Genomic DNA, 19,044 nt, shown 5'->3' on the forward strand with positions numbered 1-19,044 from the left:
ATAGTTGTCATATAAGGCACAGGTCATCTTGAGAACTGTATGAGGACACTTATATAAAAGCAATATTTAAAATAGTGGGTATTCCCCAGTTGATTTTTTTAAAAATGATGTTCATATAATTAGGTTCATGCACCATTGAATTTGTATTAGAATCTCATGGAATAGAATAATGAAATCAGGTAACATTCCATTAAGATCAAAGGTCACCATTCATTCATTCATTTGTTTTTATTTCACATGACATTTCTGGTGCTCATTGTTGCATGCCCTGAAGGAGTCAGAATAGCTTACGTCTAAATAGCCATTTAAGGGTGGGTGCAGAAATGGGTGTAGGTCGATAGGATTTAAGATGCTGTGCACTGTAATTACAATAACTGGTAAAACCCATATGAAGGTAATTGGGCTATTTCCCTTTACAAGTACCTTCTTTTATTGGTGCATTTTAATATTATTTGCCCTTAAAAGGTAATTATGTTACAAAAGGTTATAACAGTTTATGATAATATAATATACATTAAAATATATAAGTCCCTTGCCACATTTTTTTTTCTTTAAAATCTTAAAATGGAGGGCTTCACCTAGATTAAAATAAAATACCCCAAAACAATATCCCTATTGCATATATTATGTTTTGGAATGCATCTGCTCCATCGTATTTTATTTTTACTGTTTAACAATTGTTGGTTGGTTCTTTCTATTATTTTATTCTTTATTAAAAATGTGTCATTTTACTCACCATATATAATTGTTGAACTATTATAATTAAATAATTTACACATATAAGTAGTGTTGTGGGGAATGGTAAAAAACAAACTTGTCTGGGGGATACAAGTGCTACCCTATTTACTCGCCCCTCTTGGCAATCTAATTTAATTAATCATTTTAATGATTCCAATAAAAATCTGTTGCGTTGATGAATATTAAAGCAGGCCAGTTATAATGTAAATATATAAGTAAAATCATTGCTTAGTATTCTCATACTAAGGGCTAGAGTTATAATTTGCCATAATTCCTGATCAGTTATAGGCTCACTTGAGACTGCAACTGATATTTATGAAGCAGCGGTTTAAATAGGACTCATTTGGCCAGGGTGATTGACAAGACCTCCTCTCATGCAATTGGTTGCACAAGGACAAGGAAGAGACATTGCACAAGCTTGTGCAATGGGAAATATGGGAAACAAATGCACACCACAATGTGCGATAAATGCGGACATGTTTACAACATGTGAATCATGGCCGTCATTTGCCCTGCAACCCTTTTTAATTTCTTACATTAGATCAGAACCCTGTCCCTGCAACTTTTCTGTCAGCCATTTGCCAAAATAGGATTAGTTCTATAGCTCTGCAGCTAATCTGTCAAACCACATAGCCACATAACTTTCTGTCAAACAACACGTAAGCCACACATTTCTTTTAAAATAAATACACATATATATATATATATATATATATATATATATATATATATATATACACACACACACACATATATATATATACCCATCACATTTTTGTAAATATTGTATTATATCTGTTCATGTGAAAACACTGAAGAAATTACACTTTGCTACAATGTAAAGTAGTGAGTGTACAGCCTGTATAACAGTGTAAATTTGAGGTCCCCTCAAAATAACTCAACATTCAGCCATTAATGTCTAAACCGTTGGCAACAAAAGTGAGTACACCCCTAAGTGGAAATGTCCAAATTGAAGCAAGTGTGTTAAATTTGGTGTTATCGCTCTCACACTCTCTCATACTGGTCACTGGAAGTTCAATATGGCACCATGACAAAGAACTCTCTGAGGATCTGAAAAAAATAATTGTTGCTCTACATAAACATGGCCTATGCTATAAGAAGATTGTCAAGACCCTGGAACTGAGCTGCAGCACAGTGGGCAAGACCATACACCGGTTTCTCAGGACAGGTTCCACTCAGCACAGGCCTCGCCATGGTCGACCAAAGAAGTTGAGTGCACGTACTCAGCGTCATGTCCAGAGGTTGTCTTTGGGAAATATACATATGAGTGCTGCCAGCATTGATGCAGAGGTTGAAGGGGTGGGGGGTCAGCCTGTCAGTGCTCAGACCATACGCCGCACACTGCATCAAATTGGTCTGCATGGCTGTTGTCCCAGAAGGAAGCCTCTTCTAAAGATGATGCACAAGAAAGCCCGCAAACAGTTTGCTGAAGGCAAGCAGACTAAGGACATGGATTACTGGAACCAGGTCCTGTGGTCCGATGAGAGCAAGATAAACATATTTGGTTCAGATGGTGTCAAGAGTGTGTTGCGGCAACCAGGTGAGGAGTACAAAGACAAGTGTGTCTTGCCTTCAGTCAATCATGGTGGTGGGAGTTTCATAGACTGGGCCTGCATGAGTGCTGCCGGCACTGGGGAGCTACAGTTCATTGAGGGAACCATGAATGCCAATATGTACTGTGACATACTGAAGCAGAGCATTATCCCCTCCCTTCGGAGACTGTGCCACAGGTCAGTATTCCAACATGATAACAACCCCAAACACACCTCCAAGATGACCACTGCCTTGCTAAAGAAGCTGAGGGTAAAGGTGATGGACTAGCCAAGCATGTCTCCAGATCTAAACCCTATATAGCATCTGTGTAGCATACTCAAACGGAAGGTGGGGGAGCGCAAGGTCTCTAACATCCACCAGCTCCGTGATGTCGTCATGGAGGAGTGGAAGAGTGGAAGAGAACTCCAGTGGCAACCTGTGAAGCTCTGGTGAACTCCATGCCCAAGAGGGTTAAGGCAGTGCTGGAAAATAATGGTGGCCACACAAAATATTGACACTTTTGGCCCAATTTGGACATTTCCACTTAGGGGTGTACTCACTTTTGTTGCCAACAATTTAGACATTAATGACTGTGTGTTGAGTTATTTTGAGGGGACAGCAAATTTACACTGTTATACAGGCTGTACACTCACTACTTTACATTGTAGCAAAGTGTAATTTCTTCAGTGTTGTCACATGAAAAGATATAATAAAATATTTACAAAAATGTGAGGGGTGTACTCACTTTTGTGAGATACTGTATGTATATATGTATATATATATATATATATATATATATATATATATATATATATATATATATATATATATATATATATATAAATAAATTGTAAGCTTCCACAGAAGCTTGTCAGTATTAGTGAATATCTTTTCAAAGTGAATCATTCTATGGACTTGAGCAATATGGAATGTAAGTCTCCTTCTATGATGTAAGGTATGTACGGATACTACTACTCAGTAACGTTTGCCAACAAATATTTTCCAAGATGTTATTGAGTCTCGCTCACACAAGACAATTATTAGCCCTGAATCCAGTAAATATTTCTGAATTGAAATCCTATAAGCTGTCATATAAATATATTCTATTAAAATATCGTTAAATTATAAGAATTACTATATATTCTATGTAAACATATATTGATAACATACCATTATAATGAAGTTAAAGGAACAGTAAACACACTTAAACTACAAGATATTTCTGTTACCTATACTAGAATAACATAGCAGTCAAGTGTAAACATTTATAAAACACATTAACATCTTGGTTGCTGCAATTATTTTTCAAGAGCCAAACTCCAGCCACTATTTGCCTTATTTGGAGGAGCCAATCCAAGCTTCAGTCTACAGCTGACAAGGCTAGCCATGATCATTATGTATAAAGTACATTATTTGGCAGTTGTTATCAAATAAATCCAATTAGGGGAAGATATGTAGCAGGGAAGCCTTGTTGACTATACTTCTTCAGTTATGAGAAATTTAAAATCCACAATTTTCAGAGCTAAATTAAATTAAAAAGGGTCAAAATAAATAATGAAAGTATATTGCAAAAGTTGTTTTACAACATATAACTAAACATTTTTTTTATCAAAGTCTCAAGATGTTTACTGTCCCTTTAAAGACCCCTACTAACTGTTACAAACAAGGCAAATAAGGATGTCTATTACCATTTGCACAATGTGTTTGTAGTTGGTGATTAAAGTGTTGTCCTAGGTGTCTGTAAATGCTAAAGAGGTTCTGTCATACAAGTACCTAAATGTAATGATTAATGTTCTGTTTCAATATGATGATGATGAACAATCTCATACTTTGAGACATCACAACGTTACATTGCAGTTCTAGTACAGAGTAGGTGATTGTATAAACCATGATTTATTTTATTCAATTAAAACTACCTGCAGACATTACTCTTACATATTGCTCTTAAAGGGATAGTCTAGTCAAAATTAACCTTTCATGATTCAGATGGAGCAGGCAAATTTAAGCAACTTTCTAATTTACTCCTATTATCAATTGTTCTTCATTCTCTTGGTATCTTTGAATAAAAAGCAAGAAAGCAAGCTTAGGAGCTGGACCATTTTTGGTTCAGAACCTGGGTAGCACTTTCTGATTGATGTCTAAATGTAGCCACCAATCAGCAAGCGCTACTCAGGTGCTGAACCAAAAATGGGATGATTCATAAGCTTACATTCAAATAAAGATACCAAGAGAAATAAGAAAAATTGATAATAGGAGTAAATTAGAACATTGCTTAAAATTGCATGCTCTATCTGAATCATGAAAGGTTAATTTTGACTAGACTATCCCTATATAATGACAAAATATACTGGGGGAGAATAATAGCTTGTCTGAGAGAATTTGAAGCCTGGGAAGAGGTTGATTGTATTGTCAATCAAGCTATTGGAGTATATGGCATAATAAGACCTTGTGTAACAGCAGACTACATATTTATGTTATATATTAAAATATTTTATTTCTTAAAAAGGGACATGGCACTGTAATTTTCTCTCAACTTTTATGTGTCCTAAATTATCCATTTTACCTGCTGGTGTGTATTACTTTGTATACAAATAGCTACCTTTTATTGTATTATTTGAAATGGCTGCTTTTGTCAACACATATATGTAAATTATGAATATTGCTATATTATCTAAAGAAATGCTAGGTAAACAAGAGACAGCGGCTGCCTTGTGGGGGTGGGAGCAATAGTTACTAAAATGTTCATTTTTAATAGCTTTTTTGTATGTAGAGAGATAAGATAAAGATGTCAGCTATTTCTGCAAGCGGATCCTATTTGACAGGGTTGTTGTTTAAATGAGCAAATCCAACTACTTCATATACAAAAAATAACATAAAGGAGCAATTTCCCATACTTTTAATGCTCTGCAGCTGGTATATCGTCATTGACAAAACATTTTTTACTGTACAGTTTCTCTAAGTGTTTGCTGTTTGCTTCTACAGTTACAAAGTTGTACAACAGGATTAAGCATCACTTTAAGATTAAATAAATAATTACATCTGGGGCTTTAAAAAAATAAATTAAACAGTCAAGCTAAACATTAAGATAATTGTGTAGGGGAACTGGCAGCTGTACTGTAAGAAAAATAAAATTAAAGGGACATGAAACAAAAATGTATCTTTCATGATTTAGACATATACAATTGTAGACAACTTACCAATGTACTTCTATTATCAGATTTGCTTCCTTCTTTTGGTATGTTTTGTTGAAGGAGCAGCAATGCACTATTGAGAGCTAGCTGAGCACATTGGGTGAGCCAATTACAAGAGACATAAATTGCAGGCACCAATCAGCAGCTTGCTCCCAACAGTGCATTGTTGCTCCTGAGTCTACCTAGGAATGCTTTTCAAGAAAAAATACCAAGAGAACAAAGCTAATTAGAGAGCAGTAAATTGAAAAGTTAAAAAATTGAATCTGAATCACAAATTATACTGTTCCTTTAACTTGGCCTGAAGACAGCGTGAAACCATACGTAGTTTGTAAAATGTACTATGTACTAGCTGTAAAAAATACATTAAAATTATATTATCATCAGTTAGAGCGCCAACAGATTCTGCAGAAGCCAAACTGAACAGTTATTTGTTATTCTAACCTAATTAAAAAAACATTCTCTCACTGTAATTTATTTCCATTATCAAATTTGCTTCATTCTCTTAGTATCCTCTGCTGAGGTAGCTGCAATGCACTACTTGGAGCAAACTGAACAAACCTGGTGAGCCAATGGAAAGTGTTATATATGTGCAGCCAACAATCAGCAGCTTGCTCCTAGTAGTGTTAGATATGTACATATTCTTTTTCAACAGAGGATACCAAGAGAACAAAATAAACTTGAAAATAGAAGTAAATTTTAAAAAGTCTTAAAAATACATGCTCTATCTGAGTCATGCAAGTTTAATTCAGACTTCCCTATGCCTTTAAATTCAATTTATAAAAATCACTGATCTGTTTACTTTTCAAAGTGACATTCATAAAGATGAGAGGTGGAACCTTGCAGGACCTGCAAATAGCGAGCTTTGCCCATAAAAACTAATAGACCTTGTACCCTTCACCCTGTACATGAATCTCACACTTAAAGGGACAATCTAGTCCAAAAAAATGTAATTTTAAACAATTTTCCAATTTACTTTTATCACAAATTTTTCTTTGTTCTCTTGGTATTCTTAGTTGAAAGCTTAACCTAGGAGGTTCATATGCTAATTTCTTAGAACTTGAAGTCTGCCTCTTAAGAATGCATTTTAACAGCTTTTTCACCACTAGAGGGTGTTAGTTCATGTTTTTCATATAGATAACACTGTGCTCGTGCACGTGAAGTTACCTGGGAACCATCACAGATTGGCTAAACTGCAAGTCTGTCAAAGAACTGAAATAAAGGGGCAGTCTGCAGAGGCTTAGATACAAGATAATCACAGAGGTAAAAAATATATAAATATAACTGTTTTGGTTATGCAAAACTAGGGAATGGGTAAAAAAAGGGATTATCTATCTTTTAAAACAATAACAATTCTGGTGTAGACTGTCCCTTTAAATCCACACTGCCGTCTGAAAGCACAAGATGAAATTGCAATTAAAAGTAAATAAAACAGATTTAAAAAATGGAGAGGTTAAAACATAAATTGCATAGAAATGTCAGCAAGGTTTTGCACTTTGACCTGCAAGAAATCCTAAAAATGCTCAGGGATTGCCTTGTTCTGCCTCCAAGCACTGCAAGATATGTTTTACATTGGAACGGCTGCAAGTTCTAACGATAAAATTGGCCTTTCTTTTTTCTCTATGAATTCCACAAGGGACCTCACAGACATGCATGACTGCCAAGCCATCCTGTCTGAATCCCCCCCCCCCCCCCCCCCGTATTCCGATTTTAAGGGACTGTCTGAGCCCTGTTCATACCCTGCCCAGATTCACAACCCTCCATTTGTGTCCCTGTCCCTCTCACACACGGCCCCAACATACACAAATCTATTAACCTCCAAAATCCTGGAAAGCATCCAGCAAAGGTTGGGAGGTCTAAAGATTTTTCAAACAAGCCTTTATGAATGTCCTATTTACACATTTTAGTTTTTATGATTTATCTTTCCAATGCTTTTGTTTCCCCAAATACCTACCTTGCCATTTAAATGTTTATAAGGGACGTTGGTGACTGATGTAATATGGACAAATATGCTTGATCTACATCTAATGGGATAAATGTGAAGTTATTTATAAATAGACAAAAATAATAGGAATAGTGGTAGAAGGGTATGGGGAATAAATAAGTAAGTGGTTGAACATCATTTAGCTTATGAGGGGTTGAAGAACATTTTTTTAAGAATCTTTCTGAAGGCTTCTTGGCTTTTTGTTGGATAGTAATGATGTTGTAAGATCATTTAATAGCTTTGATGCTCATGCATCTTTTATTTTTTATTATGGATGTTGGTACCAGAAATAGGGGTCATGAATTTAAATTGGAGGGCAGTAGGTTCGGGTACAAAAAGGTTTGTTGATGCATGGAATAGACTTCCATGAAAAGAAATACAAGATAGGTCTGAGTTTAAATAAACCCACATGGTTTATGGTGTCTTCCTCTCCTTATCATACTACTTGCATATCTACATTTTATCAGGAAGTTTAAAAAAAAATAAGTTTCCAGACTTCATTCCTTGAGGTAGCAGATGATGACATGTGGCCATTAATGTAGTCATAATAAATAGAAATGAGGGTTTCAAGAAGTGGGGGAATGTATAGGTAAATACATTTGCTTAGAATTCTTTAAAAAGTAATGTTTTAACCATGGCCAATGATAATGTCAACATCCACATTGCAGAACATAGAGTTTTTATAATACTTTCCATCATTATAAGCTACCCTAGAAAGGCAAGGTCAGATGTTTAAAATGTTACGTTGATTAACGTTTCTTGATTGTATCTTGATTATATATTATTGATTTGATTTATACTAAAAGGTTCTACAGAAAAATGTTTTCTTTCAGAATAACTTTTTCAATTTTTACATAAGTGGCTTAATCTGACTTTGGGCTATATCACAACAAAAAACTCCATTAATGTCTTAAAAGAGTTTTGTTGTTTCTGCCAACTATTAAATTCTCTCTCTCTCTGTTTTTTTCTCTGGTTATAACTGTACGCCGCCCATATTTCTTCAGTCATATGACACAATGGACAATTGTAACATTCTATTTAAAGACTTTCCTAAAACTGTTTTCCATACTTGCGTAAATCACTTTGGGAAAACACAATAGTTTGTCTTGATCCTAGACTGCATTGTCTAACATGTTTCGGCTTGTTTTGCAACTTGGCACTTATATACAATATCTTACATGATACTTTCTCAAACTCCAGGGGAATTATTAAAAATACCACTTTCCTAAATGGGACCATTCTTGAACCGTTAGTAAGCATCCAAAGTTATATATTCAGGAACACTGCTGCTGGCTTCAATAAGAGAACATTATTTTTGTTATATATACAACAAACTTCCCCTGCTTTACAGATCACGGGATATCCTCTGTTTGATACAGCTCAATGTCTATGGTGACTCAACACATGAAACAGAAAATAAACTAAACAAGGAAAATATTCCACAAAATTAACAGAATCGGTTGGGCCATTTGCCAGTCTAAATGTGGGAAATATTTGGAGTCATGTTTATATCACCATTGTCTTTAGTGGTTTAAAGACAAATTTAATATCCTGTATATTGTGGGAAGATTATGCTGAAGATTCTGAGGGAACGAGACAAAGGGTCTTGTTAGTTTTTGGAAGCAAAATTACACAATAATATTTATTCACTGATATCTATTACCTGTTCAGCTATCAAGCAGTCATTTAGATCATTTCTCCCTAATCTGTTAATGTAATTTAGAAGCTGGAGTCAACTTAGTCTACCATTCTGTTGTCTGTGCTAAAACCACAAACCATGTGTAGAACAGACCTATGTTAGGTTAGGGATGGTTAGGTCTTTAGGTTATGGAAGATTCAGGGTTAAAGGGACAGTTTACTCAAACATTTTCTCACCTTTAATTTGTTCCCAATGATCCACTTAACCTGCTGGAGTGTATTAAATTGTTTACAAGTAGCTCCTTTACCCTAATATTGGCATTTGAAATAGTTTATTTAGCATGTGGTATCCCCACCTATTCTGAAAGTTTGTGGCCGCAGGTCCAAGCTATAGATAAGCTTTGTAAACACAGACAGCAGAAGAAATGACGGTCCCAGTTGAATATAGCCGAGATAAGGTAATGCAATGTTGATTTTCTATTGTTCTCTCCAAGTACTGGTGATTGTTTTAAGGACAGATATAAGATAAAGAAGCAGGTATATGTGCACAATGTGATACAGTAATGAGATCTGATTATACCTACGAGCTCAACCCATTTTATTAGGTTGTGGCTTCAAAACACAAAATAAGAGCTTTAATATACACAAATAAACCTTAAAAAGCTAATTTTCATACATTTTTTACTCTGCAGTTAGTAAAAAAAGCAATTGTAAACACATTGAAGGAAAAACTATTTACAGTATACTGTCCCTTTAATAATGTAGGTTGTGCTAGGGGTGAGGGCACATAAGGTGTTAATAGTTTATTTTAGTATTACATTTATATTCAATGTTAAAATGAAATGCATATCATTTTAAGTATTGTATCTAATTTAAAATGTAGCTATTTTTAGTGTTATTTCTATTATTTTAATTATATATTTATGTTTAAAATAATAAAATGAACAATCAAAAAATAACTACATTTTAGATTAGATGCAACAATTAAAGAGACATTAAACATTAAATAAATGCATTAAAAGAAAAGATTAGTCTGAGAATAACATGTAAATGTATTTTTAAACGTTTCCTTAGCTGTTTAAATATTGACAAAATAAGTGTAAAGTTTTAGTGTCTATAAAATAATGGGAGCTGCCATGTTGTAACTTAGGTTACCTTCTCTGCTGTGGCCTATTAGGGAAAGTTATAAATAGGTCACTAGAGTGTGCAGCCAATGGCCGTGTGGAATATAGCAGTGTCCTGCACTTATATTCTTAACAGGAACTGAAAAGCTCACAATTTCAGAATGGAATTACAGTAAAAGGGGACAAAATTAATAATGAAAGTAAATAGCAGACCTTTTATATATATATATATATATATATATATATATATATATATATATATATATATATATATATATATATATAATTTTAAAATATCACCTCAAAGTGTTTAATGTCCCTTTAAAATAATATGCTCCTATAGTTATAATAGTTTTTTGTGTGTATACTTTATTAGTCAGGTAGATTGCAGACATTACGTAGGTGTAGGCGTTCCGTGGGAGTTAGCTGAGCGTTTCAGAGGGAGTATAGGGAAGACATGATGTAGGTGGTCTGTGGAAGCTAGTTGGGCATTTCAGGAGAGTGTAGCTAAGACATGACTTAGGCGGTATTGGGTAGTTAGCCGGGCATTCCAGGGGGAGTAACCTGAACTTTGATTGGGATACATTGCCAGTAGTGCAATATATTCCAATCTCTGAAGTACAGGTTATGAGTAGGGTGTCAGCAATGTGTCTTGCTACATTTTCAGTGGCGACACTTTACAATGTTAGACAGGTAGTGTAGGTGTAGTTACAGTTGGGTCACACAGGCATAATTTGAAGTGTTACAACAGAAACCGTGTTTGGTTTTATTGAGGTCACTGTCTGCGCTGTGTAGGAACACTTCAAATACGCCCCCCTGCTCGCAGAAAGTGTTGACAAGTGGCGATGTCGGCAATGTTTTGCTGACGTAGCACTACCCATTACATCCTATGGGAGTCACATTGCATGTCTGTCCTTATATAACAATATATTGACAGACTGAAGGACTGCAAGGCCGACAAGGCTAGAAAGGCAGTTTCTCGTCGGCCTGTCAGTGCTTTGCTTTAAATATTGGGGCCTTAGACTGTAAGATCAGGACTGGACTCGTGATAGCTGAAAGTGTCTCTTTACATTGGTTGTCTTATATGTTGTTATTTTTGGTGTATTAAAGGACAGTAAACACCTTGAAACCATAATATATTAGTTTTAACTACAGTATGTGTAGTAAAAAAACCTTTACATTTTATTTTGATTGCTTATGTTTCCCTCTTTTTGTGAAAATTAAGGATTTTCAAATTTTCACAGCTGAAATGCACCCTGCTGACTTTGCAAGACTAACCTTGTTGCATAGTTTTCTCAAATTGGCTTTAAGAGAGAAAAACTGCAAAACAATTCTAAATATGGTTTATGTTTGCAGTCTTAGTTTTACCAAGGATATTCTTTTTTTTTTTTTTTTTTTAGAGAGAAGCAAATGATTCATATGATTTGACAGAAATAATAGACAAACATTTTTTTTATGTTTTTCCCAGGAGTCTCTGGTGTGCATTTATAGTTATACAAATCAACATTTTAGGATTTATGTCTCAGGATTTATTAAGCACTATATCATGTGATTTCCATAGCATATTTTGTCTTTTGTCAACAAAATAAACTTCATCTTGGGATTTAATTTACAGTTCCCAACATCAATCATTTAGATGATTTAAATGTATAGCTATAAACAGAGGTTGACACATTTAAGTTTTATTAGGAATTACGCCATGGTTAATATGTGAATAGAAATGTGTATGATAACATTATAAGTAGGGTGACCATTTTGCCACTTTAAAAAGGGACACATGAAAAATACATATGTCAGGGCTGTTTAAAGAAATATTTTATATAAGAACCCTGACATATGTATTTTTCATATATGTCCCTTTTTAAAGCGGCAATATAGTCACCCTATCTATAAGCCAGAAGTAAGAATCTAAGGAACAATGGCTCCCTATACGAACCAAGCCCTGGTAATATCTAAGGCAAGGTTCGACACATTAAAGTAGCAAGGGAGCCACAACTCATTCATTTCTCTACTGGACCCTAAGTTCTTTCCTACACATACCTATATTCCTTCACTGGCTGACTGATCTTTCTAATCAATATCATCAGTCCTCATTACTTTCAACAAGCTATATCTTTGAAAGTGATACTCCCTTAAAGGGACATTAAAACTTTTTTTTTTCTTTTTAAACTTTCATGATTCAGACAGGGCATTCAATTTTAATCAACTTTACAATTTACATTTATGACCAAATTTACTTTGCTCTTTTGGTATTCTTTGTTGAAAGCTAAACCTAGGTAGGCTCATATGCTAATTATTAAGCCCTGGAAGGCCGCCTCTTATCTCAGTGCATTTTGACACTTGTTTACAGATAGAGAGCGCAAGTTCATGTGTGCCATATAGATAACATTGTGCTCACTCCAGTTGAGTTAGAACTGATTGCTTCAGTTTCCCTTCCCACTGTATCAACCAATTACAGACTCATATACGTACACAGTGTGAACTCATGCACATGCTCAGTAGAAGTTGGTGCCTTGGAAAGTGTGCATATAAAAAGTGTGCACACAATTGGACCGTTGTGTAAAACTGCATGTTTTATGTGACTGATGGACAATCTTGGCACCCCCAGATGTTTTGGAACTACATTTTACATGATGCTTAGCCCCTCTGTAGTCTAGTTGAGCATCATGGGAAATGTAGTTCTGAAACATCAGGAGTGCCAAGGTTAGCCATCACTGCTTTATGTGAACTATAAAAGTTTAATTATGACTTTAGTGTCTCTTTAATAGTTTAAATAACTGTTCTCCATGTTGACACCACTAGCTAGTCCTCCATTGTATTCTGATTTTTTTTTATTATTTAATTGTTGAAGAATTCAGCATAAGAATAATAATTTCACTTACTCCATTACTTTTTTATTTTTGTTGACAGAACTATAGTCTTGAAACTGACAATATGAAAAACCTGGTGCTAAAGTTGCGAGCGGCCTCTAACAACCTCCAAAATTACATTGGCAACAGGAGGAAAAGTGTATCCTATGACGGACATACATCCCACAAGCCTCCTAACGAATTCCTAACGTCAGTCGTGGATCTTATTGGTTCTGCTAAAAGTTTATTGGCTTGGCTGGACAGGTAAGAAAACAATCAAAATGATGGTTAAAAGACGTTCAATATGTTCTTTCCTTTTTTATTTTCTCAAGAAATATGGTATTAAAGTATTAGTCTAGTCAAAATTAAACTTTCATGATTCAGATAGAGAATGCAATTTTAAGCAACTTTCTCATTTACTCCTGTGATCAATTTTTCTTCGTTCTCTTGGTATCTTTATTTGAAAAGGCTGGAATGTAAGCTTAGGAACCCGCCCATTTTTGTTTCAGCACCCTGGGTAGAGCTTGCTTTTTGGTGGCTACATTTACACAACAAGCTGAAAGTTCTACCCAGGTTCTGAACCAAAAATTGGCCGTCTTGCTTTTTCAATTAAAGATACCAAGAGAACAAAGAAAAAATGATAATAGGAGTAAATTAGAAAGTTGCTTAAAATTGCCTGCTCTATCTGAGTCGTGAAAATTTAACTTTGGCTTTAGTGTCACTTTTGACTAGAAATGTCCAACTTGAGTCATCAAGGAAAGTATAATTGTATACTTTTTGTAGCTTAGAAGTCATATTCAAAGTGACTGGATCCTCATACCCTTTTATTTTAAACTGTTTAATAGTATAATAATAGCAACCTTTGTGCTGTTAGTTATTGTAGAATATGATGTCACTTCAAAAATATATTATAAAAATATGCAACTGAGAAACACATTTTGTAAGCTGTTCTACTACTCTATAAGAACGTGCATAGTGAATCTGCATTTTAAAAGTATTAACATTTAAATATCAATTTAAATGATTCATATATTAATTGGAATTATAATAGGATTGTTAGAAAAAAGAATGAGGTTGTTAAAAAAAGAGGATGTAAATCTATTTAAACTTTTTTTTTTTTCCTACAATATATAAACAAACAACAAATATTGAAAATAACATTAGTTTGTTTGCGTGGACATATCAACACTTAAGGCTAGATTTATCAAAGCCATTCTCCTTTAATCCCGTCCAAAATAGCGCATACGACCTGATCGTCATTTTTCATCACAGCACTCTGCGCCTATAATTGCGCAAATCTGAAAGAAACTTCTTCGCCTAGGCGCGCTCCTGAGTGCAACAATATACATTAGTAATAGGCGTAATTTAACAGCCCGACCTACAAATACGCCCGGTTTCTTATTTATCATTGCTTTGCACCGATAGAGAACTGCAATTTCGGCTTCAATTGCGTGTTGTATATTTCGCCATACAGACTGAGGCGAACACCATTATAATACATGCTTTTACATCTTGTGATGCAGTACTTTCTTCTTTTAACTATTTTTTCAAAGGCTCAGCGCCAAGAAGAGACTGTTATTGCCAGAAATTTGCGCTTCCACTGGCGCATATGGGTCCCAACAGTTTTATATATATATATCGATATATTAATTTTTGCGATCTTAAATTATCAACATATGGCAAAAACAGCACAGAAACATTATATAATATAAATATAAGCTAAATATTAACTTAAAAAAACATTTTTTTAATAACCAAAACATGGCGGCGTAAATATTTATAGGGATGTACTGTGATAAATAGGGAGTAAATGCTGTTTCCGACAGGCGAAATTTATCATTATTACGCCCCAGCTCGCCTGCACAAAGTTACCTCTATTTTTTTTATAAATTCAGCCGCACACGTGCGCTTCTCCGGAGGCGAGCTGGGGCGCAGTTACAGGCGAGGCACAGACAGAGTTCGCCTAGCCTTTGATAAATCTAGCCCTAAGTGAGGATCTATTTTAAGTGTCATATGTAGATATAAGCTCAGAAGCTCATCCTTCTTCACCTAAAAGTAGTATACATTAGATGGTAACACGTGTACATTCCCCGCTACTTTTTATTGTTCATGTAATTGTCTTTGTTTGTTTTAATCTGGTACTTAGTGTTGCCACCTTTTCTGAAAAAAAGGTGGCAACCTTGGTGACATTTTATAAATAAATGATTATAACAATGATAGTGGAGATATTAAGATTCATAAATACTATTGATAGACAGACCACATACAGATAGATAGATGATAGATAGAATGTTAAGATCCAGAGATATCTACCTTGTATCTATCAAATTTTTTTCTAATCTGTATGTCTCTTTGTTCATAGTTGTTACTTAAGTCAATTTATTGATATTTTTTTATCTGCAGTTAAGTTTTGTTATAGACCCAAGTAAAGGGTTAGGGCCCTTAGGGGACGATTTACTAAGCAGTCAATGCTGCTTATTCCGCGCGAGCTGCTCCTTAACTCGTCCGCCACCTCTGAGGCGGCGGACAGCAATTTACCGATCAGATGCGATCGGGATAATTGACACCCCCTGCTAGCGGCCACGAATCTGCAGGGGGAGGCATTGCACAAGCATTTAGCGATGTTGGGCGGACATGATCTGCTACAGTGGATCATGTCCGTCTGACATTTAATAAATCGTGCCCTTAATGTTTTTAACAGTAAGCAAAATATAATAGTTTTTCTGGTTGTCACTAAAGCTATTTTTGAATATTCTCTTTGTATAAGCTTATTGATTCAATGATGTGGGGGATTGGCTGCTCAGTTTATCTCCTGGGGTATTCACTGGCAGGCTTACTTGCCGCTGAAACTTTTTATGGTAAGAGAATCCAGTCTTCAGCCATTATATTTCTAGCGATAGAATTAGTTTGTTGTATGTTTATAAATAATTACATTTCTTATAAACTCTCATCTCAAAAGAATGAAAAACATTTTGGAAAGTCCCTTGCAGTTTTAATTCTCATGCCACGGAAGAGAAGCTCAATTTATACAATCTTTGGCATTTTGATAAAAGACAGACTGCTATCCCGTTTAGGAATTTCTAACTTGGCCTTAAGCATGTATTTAACATCAGAGGTTTAATTTTGGTCCTCAGACTGTGTGAGAGAGGAAACTGTTGTTTAACAAGATGCTGATTTCTTGCCAAAATGAACTGTATAACGATTTTCAAGTGGTCTCTGTTCAAATTAGAATTTGTTTGATTTTAGGACACCATTTACAGGGATCACTGATTTCTCTGCAACAAAGAACAAAATAATTCAACTTTGCCTGGATCTGACAACAACAGTTCAACAGGTCAGTAGATCTCTACAGTTTAACTGAGTCTCTCATTATCTCCCACTCTTCAAACAATACTATGATTATGTTCACCGAGACGTGGATTATCCGTAAAGTAACCTTCCCACAAAAGAAGAATAGTTTTTTGTGTGAAGGAAAATAAATTAGACAAACAATGAAATACCCTAACATTTTATGTTGTGTAGTGTGAAAAAAAAAATATTTAATAGGTTCCTCCTCAGTCTCCGTGTAGGGACGGCCATCTTTCATTTACTCACATTAAACCAAACATTTAATATTTAAAGGAACACTAAACAGCTTCTAATTACAAGACATTTCTGTTCTTTTACTATAGAATAGAAGTCGTTTTACGATCAAAAAAGATAATGACCAAGTTTAAACAATTTAAAAACAAAATAACCCCTTGTTTGCATGGACAGTCTAGTCAAAACTAAACTTTCATGATTCAGATTGGGCATACAATTTTAAACAACTTTCCGATTTACTTTTATCATCAAATTTGCTTTGTAATTTTGGTATTGTTTGTTGAAAGCTAAACCTAGGTAGGCTCATATGCTAATTTTTAAGCCCTTGAAGGCCACCTCTTATCTCAGTGCATTTTGACAGTTTTTAACAGCTAGACAGTTAGTTCATGTGTGCCATAGAGTTAACATTGTGCTCACTTCCCTGCAGTTATTTATGAGTCAGCACTGATTGGCTAAAATGCAAGAGATAAGGGGGCAGTCTGCAGAGGCTTAGATACAAAGTAATCACAGAAGTAAAAAACTGCTTTCCAATAGTAGCTTTAGCATTACTTGCAAACACCTATTATGTATGTTGAAAGTGTCATTTAAATCTATTTTTCTATGTTTAATCTAAAATGGGGTATTTTAAAATATAATAGTATTTTTGTATTGGATATTCCTAAACTTAAAGGGACATGTGCACAATAAGCACATGCTTTTTTTTTATGGCAATTGTCCCTTGACGTAATCACGCACATCCTGTAAGTTTCACCTAAATTGACAGGAAACTCTAAATTTTTATTACATCATTCGGATAAAACATACAAATTTTAAAAACTTTCCAATTTACAGTTATCAAATTTGCTTCATACTCTTTTATCCTTTGCTGAAGGAACAACATTGCCCTACAGGCAGCTGAACAACATCTAGTTAGCCAATCACAAGAGACAAATGTATGCAGGCACCAACTTCCACTAGTGTAGGATATTTGCATATTCTTTTTCAACAATAGATACCAAGAAAACAAAGCACATTTGAAAATAGAAGGGACATGCTCTGTCTGATTCTTGCAAGTTTAATTTGGACTTTCCTGTCCCTTTAAATTTAAACAGCTCACTCTCACACACACACACAAGATTAAAAAAAAAAGTAGTATGTCCCTTTAATTAAACTAGTTTTTGTTTTCATGCTTATGGTGTAGCAATAAGGCTGTGGGAGATACCCATATCTACCAATGAGCAATGGATGTCTGTGCATTAGTTTACAAATATAAGCATCAATTTCTCAATATTTTTCATCCAAAACAAAACTGTTTTTGTTTCCAATATACAGAGTGCTATACAAATATCAAAAATGACTTTATTCTGTGTGAATTTACCTTAAACATAGTTTATAGGTAAGACCTGATATAGATAGATAGATAGATAGATAGATAGATAGATAGATAGATAGATAGATAGATAGATGCTGTAACTATCCACAACCAATCCACAGAAATAAGCGCTCACTGGTCTTGCGGCATCACCAATGGTTTTAATACGTGTAACATTTTGGGATCTATCTCTATCTATCTATCGCTCTCTCTATCTATCTGTCTATCTTTATCTATATATGTCTATCTTTATCTATCTATCTATCTATCTATCTATTTATCTGATGTTGCAAATAAGAAGTGAATATAATTTAAAATATTGTCCATTGTTCTTTTGTAGCCAAAAAGAATATCCTGCTGAGAGTGTAACAAATCTTTGACTTTTGCCAAGTGCCCTCCTCTCTTCTGGGGTCATTAATCAGTTTTAAACAAAAGAAATCCCTATTCACGTCATAATCATTCTTCACACATCACATGGAGTTCACTTCTCATGGCTTTTAAAGAATCTGTGTTCTCCAAGGGTCATAAATGGATTATAGTGCAATAGGTATTCATTTAGTATCAGACAAAGATCAAATACATGTATTAAAACGCTAACTTTATGCAAGTTTTATTTTTCTAATGGAATATGCTCACAATCATTTTTGACCTTTTTTTTAACTATTTATTTTAGGAAAGCTTTTTAATTGGAGTACTGACCATTGATGCTCTATATTTTTTGTTCATCTCCTTTTTTCCCCACGAAAAATAAATCTATACAATCAACTTCCTATACATTTCCATACTGTGCAACTGCTATAACAAGCCATTGAACACAGGGAAACTAATTTTCCAGTACACTGTCGCTTTAATAAATGTTGTGAGCTATTTATTTATAACTTGACTGTAAGACAATGTCTTATGACCATGTCAGGAGTAAAACATTTTCCCAGACTTACTAAAAAATATAAAAAAAATACTGAAATAAATTAGAATATTATTATTTTTTTTATTTTTTTTTAATAAATACATAACTGTAGGTTTTGTGTTTATTCCC

The 19,044-nt window shown here is 34.5% G+C and overlaps 1 protein-coding gene across 1 annotated transcript in view; it reads left to right on the forward strand.

Annotated features, from left to right (window-relative positions):
• The window catches only part of CNKSR3 (CNKSR family member 3), a 148,842-nt gene that overhangs the window by 88,735 nt on the left and 41,063 nt on the right, over window positions 1–19,044 (forward strand). Inside the window, exons 3-4 of the mRNA XM_053710983.1 lie at window positions 13,137–13,339; window positions 16,322–16,409. Coding sequence (XP_053566958.1) covers window positions 13,137–13,339; window positions 16,322–16,409 — 291 coding nt within the window. The remainder of the gene's footprint in view (window positions 1–13,136; window positions 13,340–16,321; window positions 16,410–19,044) is intronic.

Source organism: Bombina bombina, chromosome 4 (genome assembly GCF_027579735.1).
Source record: "Bombina bombina isolate aBomBom1 chromosome 4, aBomBom1.pri, whole genome shotgun sequence".
NCBI classification, from domain to species: domain Eukaryota; kingdom Metazoa; phylum Chordata; class Amphibia; order Anura; family Bombinatoridae; genus Bombina; species Bombina bombina.